General features: G+C 37.8%; 1 protein-coding gene across 1 annotated transcript in view; it reads left to right on the top strand.

Annotated features, from left to right (window-relative positions):
- TMEM38B (transmembrane protein 38B) overlaps window positions 1-13,576 on the top strand; it is a 67,360-nt gene extending 53,784 nt beyond the window's left edge. The window contains exon 6 of the mRNA XM_068552731.1: window positions 13,053-13,576. Within this exon, the coding sequence (XP_068408832.1) occupies window positions 13,053-13,265 (213 nt within the window). The 3' untranslated portion in view covers window positions 13,266-13,576. The remainder of the gene's footprint in view (window positions 1-13,052) is intronic.
- Window positions 13,577-13,679: the final 103 nt, after the last annotated feature.

Genomic DNA, 13,679 nt, shown 5'->3' with positions numbered 1-13,679 from the left:
TGTGCTTCCTGGACTTGATTAACTATTTCCTTTCCCATATTAGGGAAGTTTTCAACTATAATCTCTTGAAATATTTTCTCAGACCCTTTCTTTTTCTCTTCTTCTTCTGGGACCCCTGTAATTTGAATGTTGGTGCATTTAATATTGTCCCAGAGGTCTCTGAGACTGTCCTCAATTCTTTTCATTCTTTTTTCTTTATTCTGCTCTATGGTAGTTATTTCCCCTATTTTATCTTCCAGGTCACTTATCCGTTCTTCTGCCTCAGTTATTCTGCTATTGATCCCTTCTAGAGAATTTTTAATTTCATTTATTGTGTTGTTCATCTCTGTTTGCTCTTTAGTTCTTCTAGGTCCTTGTTAAACGTTTCTTGTATTTTCTCCATTCTGTTTCCAAGATTTTGGATCATCTTTACTCTCATTACTCTGAATTCTTGTACAGGTAGACTGCCTATTTCCTCTTCATTTGTTTGGTCTTTTAGGTTTTTGCCTTGCTCCTTCATCTGCTCTGTGTTTCTCTGTCTTCTCATTTTGCTTAACTTACTGTGTTTGGGGTCTCCTTTTCTCAGGCTGCAGGTTCGTAGTTTCTGTTGTTTTTAGTGTCTGTCCCCAGTGGCTAAGTTTGGTTCAGTGGGTTGTGTAGGCTTCCTGGTGGAGGGGACTAGTGCCTGTGTTCTGGTGGATGAGGCCGGATCTTGTCTTTCTGGTTGCAGGTCCACGTGTGGTGGTGTGTTTTGGGGTGTCTGTGACCTTATTATGATTTTAGGCAGCCTCTGTGCTAATGGATGGGGTTGTGTTCCTGTCTTGCTAGTTGTTTGGCATAGGGTGTCCTGCACTGTAGCTTGCTGGTCGTTGAGTGGAGCTGGGTCTTGGCGTTGAGATGGAGATCTCTGGGAAGTTTTCGTTGTTTGATTTTACGTGGAGCTAGGAGGTCTCTTGTGGATCAGTGTCCTGAACTTGGCTCTCCCACCTCAGTGGCACAGCCTTGACGCCTGGCTGGAGCACCAAGAGCCTGTCCTCCATATGGCTCAGAATAAAAGGGAGAAAAGAAAGAATGAAGAAGATAAAATTAAATAAATTAAAGTTATTACAATAAAAAATAAAAAATAATTATTAAGAATAAAAACTTTTTTAAGTAATAAAAAAAAAAAGGACAGACAGAACCCTAGGACTAATGGTAAAAGCAAAGCTATACAGATAAAATCACACATAGAAGCATACAGATACAGAATCACAAAAAGAGAAAAAGGGAAAAAAATATATATATCATTGCTCCCAAAGTCCACCGCCTCAATTTTGGGATGATTCGTTGTCTATTCAGGTATTCCACAGATGCTGGGTACATCAAGTTGATTGTGGAGCTTTAATCCACTGCTCCTGAGCCTGCTGGGAGAAATTTCCCTTTCTCTTCTTTGTTCGCACAGCTCCTGGCAGCTTTGGATTTGGACCCGCCTCTGCGTGTAGGTTGCCTGAGGGCATCTGTTCTTCACTCAGACAGGACGGGATTAAAGGAGCAGCTGATTCATGGGCTCTGGCTCACTCAGGCGGGGGGGTGGGGGGGTGGGGGGTGTGGGGGGGGAGGGGGAGGTGGTAAGGGTGCGGAATGCGGGGCGAGCCTGTGGCGGCAGAGGCCAGCAGGACGTTGCACCAGCCTGAGGTGCACCGTGCGTTCTTCCCCGGGGAAGTTGTCCCTGGATCACGGGACCCTGGCAGTGGCAGGCTGCACAGGCTCCCAGGAGGGGCGGTGTGGATAGTGACCTGTGCTCGCACACAGCCTTCTTGGTGGCTGCAGTAGCAGCCTTAGTGTCTCATGCCCGTCTCTGGGGTCCGCGCTGATAGCCGTGGCCCTCGCCCGTCTCTGGAGCTCCTTTAAGTGGCGCTCTTAATCCCCTCTCCTCGCGCACCAGGAAACAAAGACGCAAGAAAACGTCTCTTGCCTCTTTGGCAGCTCCAGACTTTTTCCCGGACTCCCTCCCGGCTAGCTGTGGCGCACTAGCCCCCTTCAGGCTGTGTTCACGCAGCCAACCCCAGGCGTCTCCCTGGGATCTGACCTCCGAAGCCCGAGCCTCAGCTCCCAGCCCCCACCCGTCCCGGCGGGTGAGCAGACAAGCCTCTCGGGCTGGTGAGTGCTGGTCGGTACCGATCCTCTGTGTGGGAATCTCTCCGCTTTGCCCTCCGCACCCCTGTTGCTGCGCTCTCCTCCGTGTCCAAAGCTCCCCCACTCCGCCACTGGCAGTCTCCGCCCACAAAGGGACTTCCTAGTTTGTGGACACCTTTCCTCCTTCACCGCTCTCTCCCACTGGTGCAGGTCCCTTCCCTATTCTTTTGTCTCCGTTTTTTCTTTTTTCTTTTACCCTACCCAGGTACGTGGGGAGTTTCTTGCCTTTTGGGAGGTCTGAGGTCTTTTGCCAGCATTCAGTAGGTGTTCTGTAGGAGTTGTTCCACATGTAGATGTATTTCTGATGTATTTGTGGGGAGGAAGGTGATCTCCGCGTCTTACTCTTCTGCCATCTTTTTTTTTTTTTTTTTTAATTTTTACGCTTTATTTATTTTATTTTTTGGCTGTGTTGGGTCTTCTTTTCTGTGTGTGGGCTTTCTCTGGTTGTGGCGAGTGGGGGCCGCTCTTCATCGCCGTGCGCGGGCCTCTCACTGTCGTGGCCTCTCTTGTTGCGGAGCACAGGCTCCAAACGCGCAGGCTCAGTACTTGTGGCTCACGGGCCTAGTTGCTCTGCGGCATGTGGGATCTTCCCAGACCAGGGCTCGAACCCGTGTCCCCTGCATTGGCAGGCAGATTCTCAACCACTGCGCCACCAGGGAAGCCCCTCTTCTGCCATCTTGAAGCTCCTCTCTATTTTTAGTTTTTAAGGCCCCTCCATACTGCTCTCTATAGTGGCTGTACCAATTTACATTCCCACCAACAGTGTATGACGGTTCCTTTTTCGCCACACCCTCTCCAGCATTTATTATTTGTAGACTTTTTGATGATGGCCATTCTGACTGGTGTGAGATGATACCTCACTGTGGTTTTGATTTGCATTTCTCTGATAATTAGCAATATGGAGCATTTTTTCATATGCCTATTGGCCATCTGTATGTTTCCTTTGGAGAAATGTCTGTGTAGATCTGCCCATTTTTTGATTGGGTTGTTTGTTTTTCTGATTTTGAGCTGTTTGTATATTTTGGAGATGAATCCCTTGTTAGTGCCTCGTTTGCAAATTTCTCTCAGTCCGTAGGTTGTCTTTTTGTTTTGTTTATGGTTTCCTTTGCTGCACAAAAGCTTTTAAGTTTAACATATACACACCACTATATATAAAAAAGATAACCATCAGGGACCTACTGTATGGAACAGGGAGCTATACTCAATACTTTGTAATACCTGTAAGAGAAAAGAATCTGAAAAAGAATACACACACACACACACACATATATACACACACACATATATATATATATAAATATGAGAAACTGAATCACTGTGCTGTACACCTGAATCTAACACGACATAGTCAACTATATACTTCAGTAAAAAAAATTGAAAAAAACCCCTCTATTCCAAATACTTTTTATCTCTAAGAAATATTTCATAACAAGATTTTAGCCTTAAAAAATAAAAAACATCTCTAGTAGAACCCTGAATATTCAGCAGTTCATAAACATTCTTGAACTGTTAAGAAAAATTAAGGGATAAAGGATTAAAAGCCTAATAAATAATTGAAAGAAATCTATCAACAGACAATTCACACAACAAAGATATGATGTCCCTTAAACATATGAAAACACGTGACACTCATTTGGGAATATATTAATGAAAATTACACTCAGATACCATTTCTCATCAGATTGGCAAAAATTAAAGTCTGGCTGCTGCATATCCTGTTTAGAGAGAGAATCGGGCACTAACTTTAATGGCAGTTTGTCTAACTCCATAATAAAATTTGTTGGTATTTTTATTGAGATTGTTTTCAGTTTATAAATTAACTTAGGGTGGCAGTTATATTACATAGGGACAAAAGCATAGAGTGAGACAGGAGAGAGGACAGAGTCATGAGATTTTCTAATATTTAGAGAAGGAAGATCCAGAATGAGAAATGGGAAAGAAGCTGCTAAAAACCAGGAGATGGTATTAAGAAGGATGGACTGGTCAGTTATGCTGCGTGCTGTTGAGAGGTGTATTCAGATAGTAGAGTATTTTGTTGAACACATGAATGAGGGACAATGGTATTAGGCCCTTTCGGGGGATACAGTTGGACATGTAAACTTTGAATAAGACACTCTGTCTTCAAGATGTTATTGCCTAAAAAGAAATATGAGGCATTGTACTTTTAAACTTATGAGGATACGGACTAAGTTTGTTTTATTCATCACTGTATCCCTAGCATTGTGTCTGGTGTATGTAGTAGATTTTTAATATATATTTGTTGACTGACTGATAAATGACTAAAATGCTCTTTCATAGGTGTCTCTGTATTTAATTCTCTCATACTTTTTTTATCTAAGACTGTACTACCAGATGAACAGTTTATTTAACCAACTTATTGAAGAGATTTATAAAAATGAAGATCTGAAGATTTATTTGACACTCATTCAGGTTAATAATTATTAATGTCTGAGTGAGTGATATCACCAATGAAGAAAGCATAGAGTAACCAGAAAACCAGGCTGAATATGCCATGTACCAGAAGTTAATTATAGGGCAAAGTGATTTTCATTGGAGGGCACTGGGGGAGGTTTAATGGAGTAGACACTTTATAGTTGCCCGGCAAAGGATTGTTTGGATTTGGGCAGATGGAGGCAGGAAGAAGTATGTTCTGGGTGGAGAGAAAGATTAATTATGCAAATTTTGCTTATATAGATATATTGTAATAGTCTTTGAATTATTCACATGAGGTAGAAGTATTTTCATTCATTATACTCTCATTGCTATGCACTATAGAGGATTTAAATTACATGAGTACTGTTTGTGCCTTTGAGGAACTTATATTTTAGGTCACATTTTTCTGGGCATATTTTGAAATCATATAACATGAGATATTATATAAAGAATATGCCAAAGCAATCTTGAGAAAGAAAAATGGAACTGGAGGAATCAGGCGCCCTGACTTCAGACTATACTACAAAGCTACAGTAATCAAGACAGTATGGTACGGACACAAAAACAGAAATATAGATCAATGGAACAGGATAGAAAGCCCAGAGATAAACCTAGGCTTAAACCTAAATGTAAGACCAGACACTATAAAACTCTTAGAGGAAAACATAGGCAGAACACTGTATGACATAAATCACAGCAAGATCCTTTTTGACTCACCTCCTAGAGAAATGGAAATAAAAACAAAAATAAACAAATGGGACCTAATGAAACTTAAAAGCTTTTGCACAGCAAAGGAAACCATAAACAAGACAAAAAGACAGCCGTCAGAATGAGAGAAAATATTTGCAAATGAAGCAGCTGACGAAGGATTAATCTCCAAAATATACAAGCAGCTCATGCAGCTCAATATCAAAAAAACAAACAACCCAACCCAAAAATGGGCAGAAGACCTAAACAGACATTTCTCCAAAGAAGATATACAGATTGCCAGCAAACACATGAAAGGATGCTCAACATCACTAATCATTAGAGAAATGCTAATCAAAACTACAATGAGGTATCACCTCACACCTGTCAGAATGGCCATCATCAAAAAAATCTACAAACAGTAAATGCTGGAGAGGGTGTGGAGAAAAGGGAACCCTCCTGCACTGTTGGTGGGAATGTAAATTGATACAGCCACTATGGAGAACAGTATGGAGGTTCCTTAAAAAACTAAAGATAGAACTATCATATGACCTGCAATCTGACTACTGAGCATATACCCTGAGAAAACCATAATTCAAAAAGAGACATGTGCCACGATGTTCATTGCAGCACTATTTACAATAGCCAGGTCATGGAAGCAACCTAAGTGTCCATCGACAGATGAATGGATAAAGAAGATGTGGCACATATATACAATGGGATATTACTCAGCCATAAAAAGAAACGAAATTGAGGTATTTGTAGTGAGGTGGATGGACCTAGAGTCTGTCATATAGAGTGAAGTAAGTCAGAAAGAGAAAAACAAATACCGTATGCTAACACATATATATGGAATCTAAAAAATAATGGTTCTGAAGAACCTAGGGGCAGGACAGGAATAAAGACCCAGACATAGAGAATGGACTTAAGGACACGGGGATGGGGAAGGGTAAGCTGGGACGAAGTGAGAGAGTGGCATGGACATATATACACTACCAAATGTAAAATAGCTAGCTAGTGGGAAGCAGCCACATAGCACAGGGAGGTCAGCTCGGTGCTTTGTGACCACCTAGAGGGGTGGGTTAGGGAGGATGGGAGGGAGACGCAAGAGAGAGGGGATATGGGGATATTAAGTATATGTATAGCTGATTCACTTTGTTATACAGCAGAAACTAACACAACAATGTAAAGCAATTATACTCCAATAAAGATGTTAAAAAAAAAAAAAGAATGTGGCAGAGCGCAAACAATTTCTTTACTGGAATTAATTTGTATTTTAGGATATGTTTAAATATCAGATTAGGGCTTCTACATTCTTTGGTTTACTTCCCTTTTTAAGCAAGAGACTATGAAGTCAAATGCTGTTTAATTTAGGTAATATGTTTTTTCTTTTAATAGTTTGCTAAATAGGGAGACAGTTTTATATTTTATTTATAGAAGAATAAGGGTTCATTCCATTTGTCACCATTATATTTGTGTCACCTTATTGAATTAAGCCCTAAGAAGAGGCTGAATTCACAGAAATCCATCCATGTACCTCATACGTCTATCTCAGCAGTAATTTATGATGCCAGCAGTACTCCTTAGCTGAGTGATGAGTCTACTGGGAGTGGAGATTCTATTAAAACTCGACTTTGAAAAATACTTAGTATAGTTCATGTTCTCAGGAAGTACTTTAGATCCTGACACTCATCTCTTTTGGATTTTGTAAAAAGACATTGCTGTTTTCCTGACAGTGGACCATTGTTTGACCTGAATTCTTTTGTTTTTTGTTGGCCGTCCATGAAGTCAAGCTATGACCAGGATAATTAATGCCAATACATCTCATTGTAACTATTTATTCTAAAGAATAATTTAATCTAAAGAAATTCTTCTTAGATATTAACCAGTAATGGTATAAACTTGGAGGTTAACATTATATTTGGACTCTTCTCACTCTATATTCTCTCCAGGTGATTACATTCTAATTCATGCCTTTACCTTTCACTTGTATGGTAACGACTTCCAAATCCATATCCCTTACTTAACGTTTCTGGGCAAACCTCCATTACTGCACTTACTCTTTACGGTTTTGTAATTACTGATTTACTTGGCTGTCTCTGGCTAGTCTGTAAGATTTTTGAGGGCAGGGATTACATTCAACATTGTTTTGGCAGCCAGGTGTAACGCACAAGCAGATTATTTTAATCCTGTGGATTTTAGGCTTTGTTAGTGCTATTCTGTTTCAGATTTGCCTTTCTAGAATGTGACCCTTTTGGGGTCTCAATTTAAGCCCGAGGTGTACCCCTGGGCAGGTCCACCTTGCCTGGCTTTGAACTCCAACCTGTCTTCCCAGAACCAAGCAGTGGGCTGCTCAGCTCTTTGGCCTCCCAGCTGTTGTTCTCTGCTAGGTTTTTGAAATCTGTTTCTATGTTTGCAGTTTAGCATTGGTAAACTCCTCCAGCACAGACTACGCATGGACTTGGGGGCTTACTTAATGTGGTTCACTCCTCTTTGAGCTGTTATTGCTCTCAAGTGCTAGACGCTTTGGCCTTCTCAGACTCCAGCCTCTGTCTCTTTAACCCATTTGGGACTTCTGCATTTCATTTCCCTATGCTGTGAATTGACACATGTCCTTAAAAGAAAAAGCCAGGATAAATGTGGAGTTCACTTTGTTCAACTTCCTTTCTTTTAGGGATCATAACCCCACCAGGTTATACCTGTATTGGTTGTTCTCCAGTGTCTTTTTACAGTTGTTTTATGTATTTGTGTCTTTTATATTGATTTTGTTGAGATACTGAGTCTGATATAAGCTCTTTAGTCACAGCTGGCCTGTAGTTTATGTGCATGCATTAAAAAAAGGTTTATTTGTTATTTGTTTATTTTTATTGTGGTCAAATTGGCATAACAAAATCAGCTGTTTATACAATTCAGTGGTGTTTAGTACATTCACAGTGCTGTGTGCTTGCATTTTAAAATTTATATAAATGATAGTACGTTACAGCGTTTGTTCTTCGTCTCATTTTCACCTAACAATATATTTTAAGAATTTTTCCATATAACTTTACAATTTATTATTTTTAACAATTACACAGTATACATTTCACTTATCCATTCCTCTTGTGATAGACACCCACTTTGTCTTCAACTCCCCACTACCTAGACTATATTGCAGATAATAAGAATTTACTCTTGTTTCCATTGTCCTCAGGAAAGCTGATTATGTAGGGACCTCCTGTGAAAATTTAATTCCAAAAATATCTAGTTTGATTCATTATCTGAGATCTGCTGGAGGAATTGCCCCTTGGAAATTTATGGGCTTTTGGGAACCATTCTAGTCCATAACGTTGTCCCAGATTCACTTTGGCACCAGTATGATTTCTTGAGCAAATCTAAACATCTCTGAACACTATACATTTTGCCAGATAAAAGATTGGTAGCACTCCATTCTATCTCTCAGTGTCTCAGTTGCTTATATATATAAATATATATGGAAAAAATTGGATGGCTAGAGACTTACTATAGTCCCTCATACTGGCAGGATTCTACAATTTACTGGAAGTCTGTGACTTTAGATGATGATACACTGCAGTGTATTTAGTGATCAAACTCAAAATCTGAGTGTTCCAAACTGCTTAACCACTTATTAGCTCTGTGACTTTGAGCAAGTTACTTAACCTGTCAAAACCTCAGTTCCACCTCTCTATGATGAGAGTAATAATAGAGTAGTTTTTGGATTACATTTAAGGAGAATAAGGTAATACAAAACACTTATCACAGTTCTGGCACATGTTAAGTGCATAGTAGTAATAGGTATTCTTGGTCATTTGGTGTAGACTGTAAATGATATTTTATCTTCTTATTTCCTTTCAATACTAAATGTATTTTTTTGCTTATGCTGCTCATTTGGCACTCAAAAATGTGGTATTTTGTATTATTGTTAATGAGTTATGTTCTTTTCCATTAATTAAGTGTAAACTTATAGAGAACAGATTTTTTTTCCAGAACCTAACTTAATTTGCTTCTGCTGAAGATTAAATTAAGCGTGCATATTGAACACAGTGAGAACTTCAACAAAGAAAATAGGAAATATAAGAAAGTACTAGATAGAAGTCACAGAGCTGAAGAATATTATAACTGAACTAAAAAATGTACTAGGGGGGTTCAACAGCAGACTAGAAGAAGCAAAAAGGATCAGTGAACTTGAAGACCAGGCAGTGGAACTCACCCAATCAGAGCTGCAAAAAGGAAAAAGAATGAAAGAAAGTGAAGATAGCTTAAGGAATTTACGGGACAACATCAGGAGGACTGACATTCACATAACAGGGCTCTCAGAAGGAAAGAGGAGAGAGAAAGGGGCAGAAAAATTATTTGAAGAAAGAATGGCTGAAAACTTCCCTAATCTGGGGGAAGGAAACAAACATGCAGATCCAGGAAGCCCAGAGAGTTCCACATAAGGGGACCCCAAAGAGATCCCACCAAGACACATGATAGTTAAAATGTCAAAAGTTTAAGACAAAGAGAGATTCTTAAAAGTAGCAATGGAAAAACAGTGTGTTATGTATAAAGGAACCCCCATAAGACTATGAGCAGATATTTCCAGTAGAAACTTTGCAGGCCAGAATGGAGTGGCATGATATATTCAAAGCACTGAAGGAAAAAAACTCCCAACCTAAATTACTCCACCTGGCAGTTACATCCAGAATTAGAGGAGAGATAAAGAATTTTTCCAGACAAGCAAAAGCTAGAGCTTATCACCACTAAATTGACCTTACACAAAATGTTAAAGGGACTTCTTTAGGCTGAAAGGAAAGGATGCTAATTAGTAACAAGAAAACATACGACAATATAAATCTCACTGGTAAGGGTTAATATATAGTAAAGGTAGTGGATTAATCACTTATAAAGTTAGTATGAATGTTAAAAGACAAAAGTAGTAAAAATAACTAACTATAATAATTAAGGGATACACACAAGATAAAAAGATGTAAAATGTAACATCAAAAACAAAAAACATTGAGGGGGAGAGTAAAAATATAGAACATTAAAATGCATTTATACTTAAGTTATTATCAACTTAAAATAGACTGTCACTAAAATAAGTTGTTACATGAAAATATGATAACTACAAAGCATTTATACTTATTATCAACTTAAAATAGACTGTCACTAACATAAGTTGTTATATGAAAATATGATAACTACAGAGCAAAAACCTGTAGTATGTACACAAAAGATAACAAGAAAGTAATCTAAGCATACCACTAGAGAAAGTCATCAAGCCATAATGGAAGTGAGCAAGGGAAGAAGAAAGGACCAGAGAGGAACTACAAAACAGCCAGAAAACAATTAACAAAATGACAGTAAGTACATACTTGTTAATTACTTTAAATGTAAATTGACTGAATTCTCTATTCGGAAGACATAGAGTAGCTGAATAGATAAAAAAAAGTAAGACCCATCTATATGCTGCCTGCAAGAGACTCACTGCAGATGTGAGGAGAGAAATAGACTGAAAGTGAAGGGATGGAAAAATATATTCCATGCAAATGGAAGCCCAAAGAAAGTTGGGGTAGCTATACTTATATCAAACAAAATAGACTTTAAAACAAAGACTAATTAGAAAGAAGGGCATTACATGATGATAAAGGGGTCATTTCTAATAAGAGTATACATAACATTTGCAAATATTTATGTACCAACATAAATATATAAAGCAAATATTAACAGACCTAAAGAGAGAAATAGCAAAACAATAATAGTAGGGGACTTACTGAAGTCCCCTCATTTACAACAATGGATAGATCACTAGACAGAGAATCAAGAAGGAAACATTGCCCCAAGGACATATTAGACTAGATAGACTTAACTAAAGATATAGACAGGACATTCCATCCAAAAGCAACAGAATACATATTCTTCTCAAACACACATGGAATATTCTCCAGGATTCATCATATGTTAGATCATAAAACAAGTCTTAATAAATTTAAGAAGATGAAAATCATATCAAGAATCTTTTCCAGCTAGAATAGTATGAAACTGGAAATTGTTTACTAGGAAGAAAACTGGAAAAATCACAAACATGTGGGAATTAAACATAATGCTATAGAACAACCAGTGGGTCAGTGAAGAAATAACAGAGAAATCAAAAAAATACCTTGAGACAGAAATGGAAATACAACATTCCAATCTTATGGGATGCAGCAAAAGTAGTTTTAAGAGGGAAGTTCATAGCAATAAATGCCTACCTCAAGAAATGAGAAAAATCTCAAATAACCTAACTTTATACCTTAAGGAACTAGAAAAAGAACAAATGAAGCCCAAAGTTAATGGAAGGAAGGAAATAACATAGAGCAGAAATAAATGAAATACAGACTAAAAGGACAATAGAAAAGACCAAACTAAGAGTTGGTTCTTTGAAAAGATAAACAAAATTAACAAATCTTTAGTTAGACTCACCAAGAAAGAAAACGAGATAACTCAAGTGGATAAAATCAGAAATGAAAGAAGAGACGTTACAGCTGATACCACGAAAATACAAGGGATTGAGACTGCTATGAACACTTATAGCCAACAACGTGGACAACCTAGAAGAAATGGACATATTTCTAGAAACATACAACCTGTCAAGACTGAATCACAAAGAAATAGAAAATCTGAACAGACCAGTTACCAGTAAGGAGATTGTATCAGTGATCAGAAACCTCCCAACAAATAAAAATCCAGGACCAGACAGTTTTGCTGGTGAATTCTACCAAACATTACAAGAATTAATACCAATCCTTCTCAAACTCTTACAAAAATAAAAGATGAGGGAATGCTTCCAAACTCATTTTACAAGGCCAACATTACCATGAAACCAAAACCAGACAAGGATGCCAGAAGAAAAGAAAATTGTGGGACAATATCCCTGATGGGCATAGATGCAAAAACCCCCAACAAAATATTAGCAAACTAAATTCAACAATACGTTAAAAAGATTATACATTGTGATCAAGTGGGATTGATTCCAGGGATGCAAGGATGGTTCATCATCTGCAAATCAATCAGTGTGATATATCACATTAACAAAATGAAGGATAAAAATCATATAATCTCAGTAGATGCAGAAAAAGCATTTGACAGAATTCAGCATCCATTTACAATAAAAACTCTTAACAAAGTGGGTGTAGAGGAAATGTACCTCAACATAATAGAGGCTATATATGACAAGCCCACAGCTAACATCATAGCTAGGGCATTATGCCTGGTGAAAAAAATGAGACAAAGACAAATGCAGTATGATCTCATTTATGTGTGGAATCTAAAATTAAAAAAAACGCAAGCTCATAGATACAGAGAACAGATTAGTGGTTGCCAGAAGTGGAGTGGGGGGGACGGCGCAGTGACGAGGCTTGGTGAAATGGGTTAAAAGGAGTCAAAAAGTTCAAACATCCAGTTATAAACAAATAAGTCAACAGTGTGTAACGTATAGCATGGTAACTGTTGTAATACTGTATTGCATATTTGAAAGTTGCTAAGAGAGTAGATCTTAAAAATTCTCATCACATAAAAAAATTTTTATGTGCTGTGTATGGTGACGGATGTTAACTAGACTTATTGTGGTGGTTATTTCGTAATATATGCAGATATCAGATCATTTTGTACACCTGAAACTAGTATAATGTTATATGTCAGTTATACCTCAATAAAAAAAAAGCGTTTTGAATCTTTTCTTCTTTTTCACTTTCCCCTCTCAGTTTTAGGAAACAGAAAACATTTGTATTTAAATTCAAAATTGAACTTTTTTTTTTCAGATAACCATGATGATTACAGAGACTGTTATGCCTTTTGCTTGTTTTGAGGATAAATTGAATCAGATCCTGTTTGGCTGGCAGCAGCAGTTTTCATCATGTGAAAAGAGAAGTGAAACAAAATCGTCTCTCAATGGTACTGGTTCATCGACCTCAAAACCTATAGCTGATGCTTCAGATAAAGTTCAAAAGAAACATACTAAGAAGACTGAGTAAATTTACTTGATGAGCTTTAGAAGGCAAAAAATTTTCTTTTTCTTATCTACCTGTCAGATTGTGATAAATATTTCTATGTAAATGATGTAAAATAAAGATTATATATAAGGATTGGAGGTGACAAAAAGAAAGAACTTTTTCTGTTTCAGGGAGACTGTCCCTTTCTGGATTGAAATTTCCTGAGTGTTATGAGTGTATCATGTGAAATGGTTTTTCTAAGTTATATATAAAAGATTCTATTGTGATTTTTAAAATAGTTTTATATTGATAAAAGGCTAGTGTTTTTGAATGTTAGAAAAAGTAAACCTACTGTCATTGCAAAATAACAAAAATTAAAGTTTTATTGTTTAATCTAGATATTTTCATGTTTTTTATTTGAATCTATTTGAGCTTTAGTTTAGCAAAATTAAACTT

This window comes from Eschrichtius robustus, chromosome 10 (assembly GCF_028021215.1).
Source record: "Eschrichtius robustus isolate mEscRob2 chromosome 10, mEscRob2.pri, whole genome shotgun sequence".
Taxonomy (NCBI): Eukaryota; Metazoa; Chordata; class Mammalia; order Artiodactyla; family Eschrichtiidae; genus Eschrichtius; species Eschrichtius robustus.
This window is presented reverse-complemented; position numbering and strand designations above follow the sequence as displayed.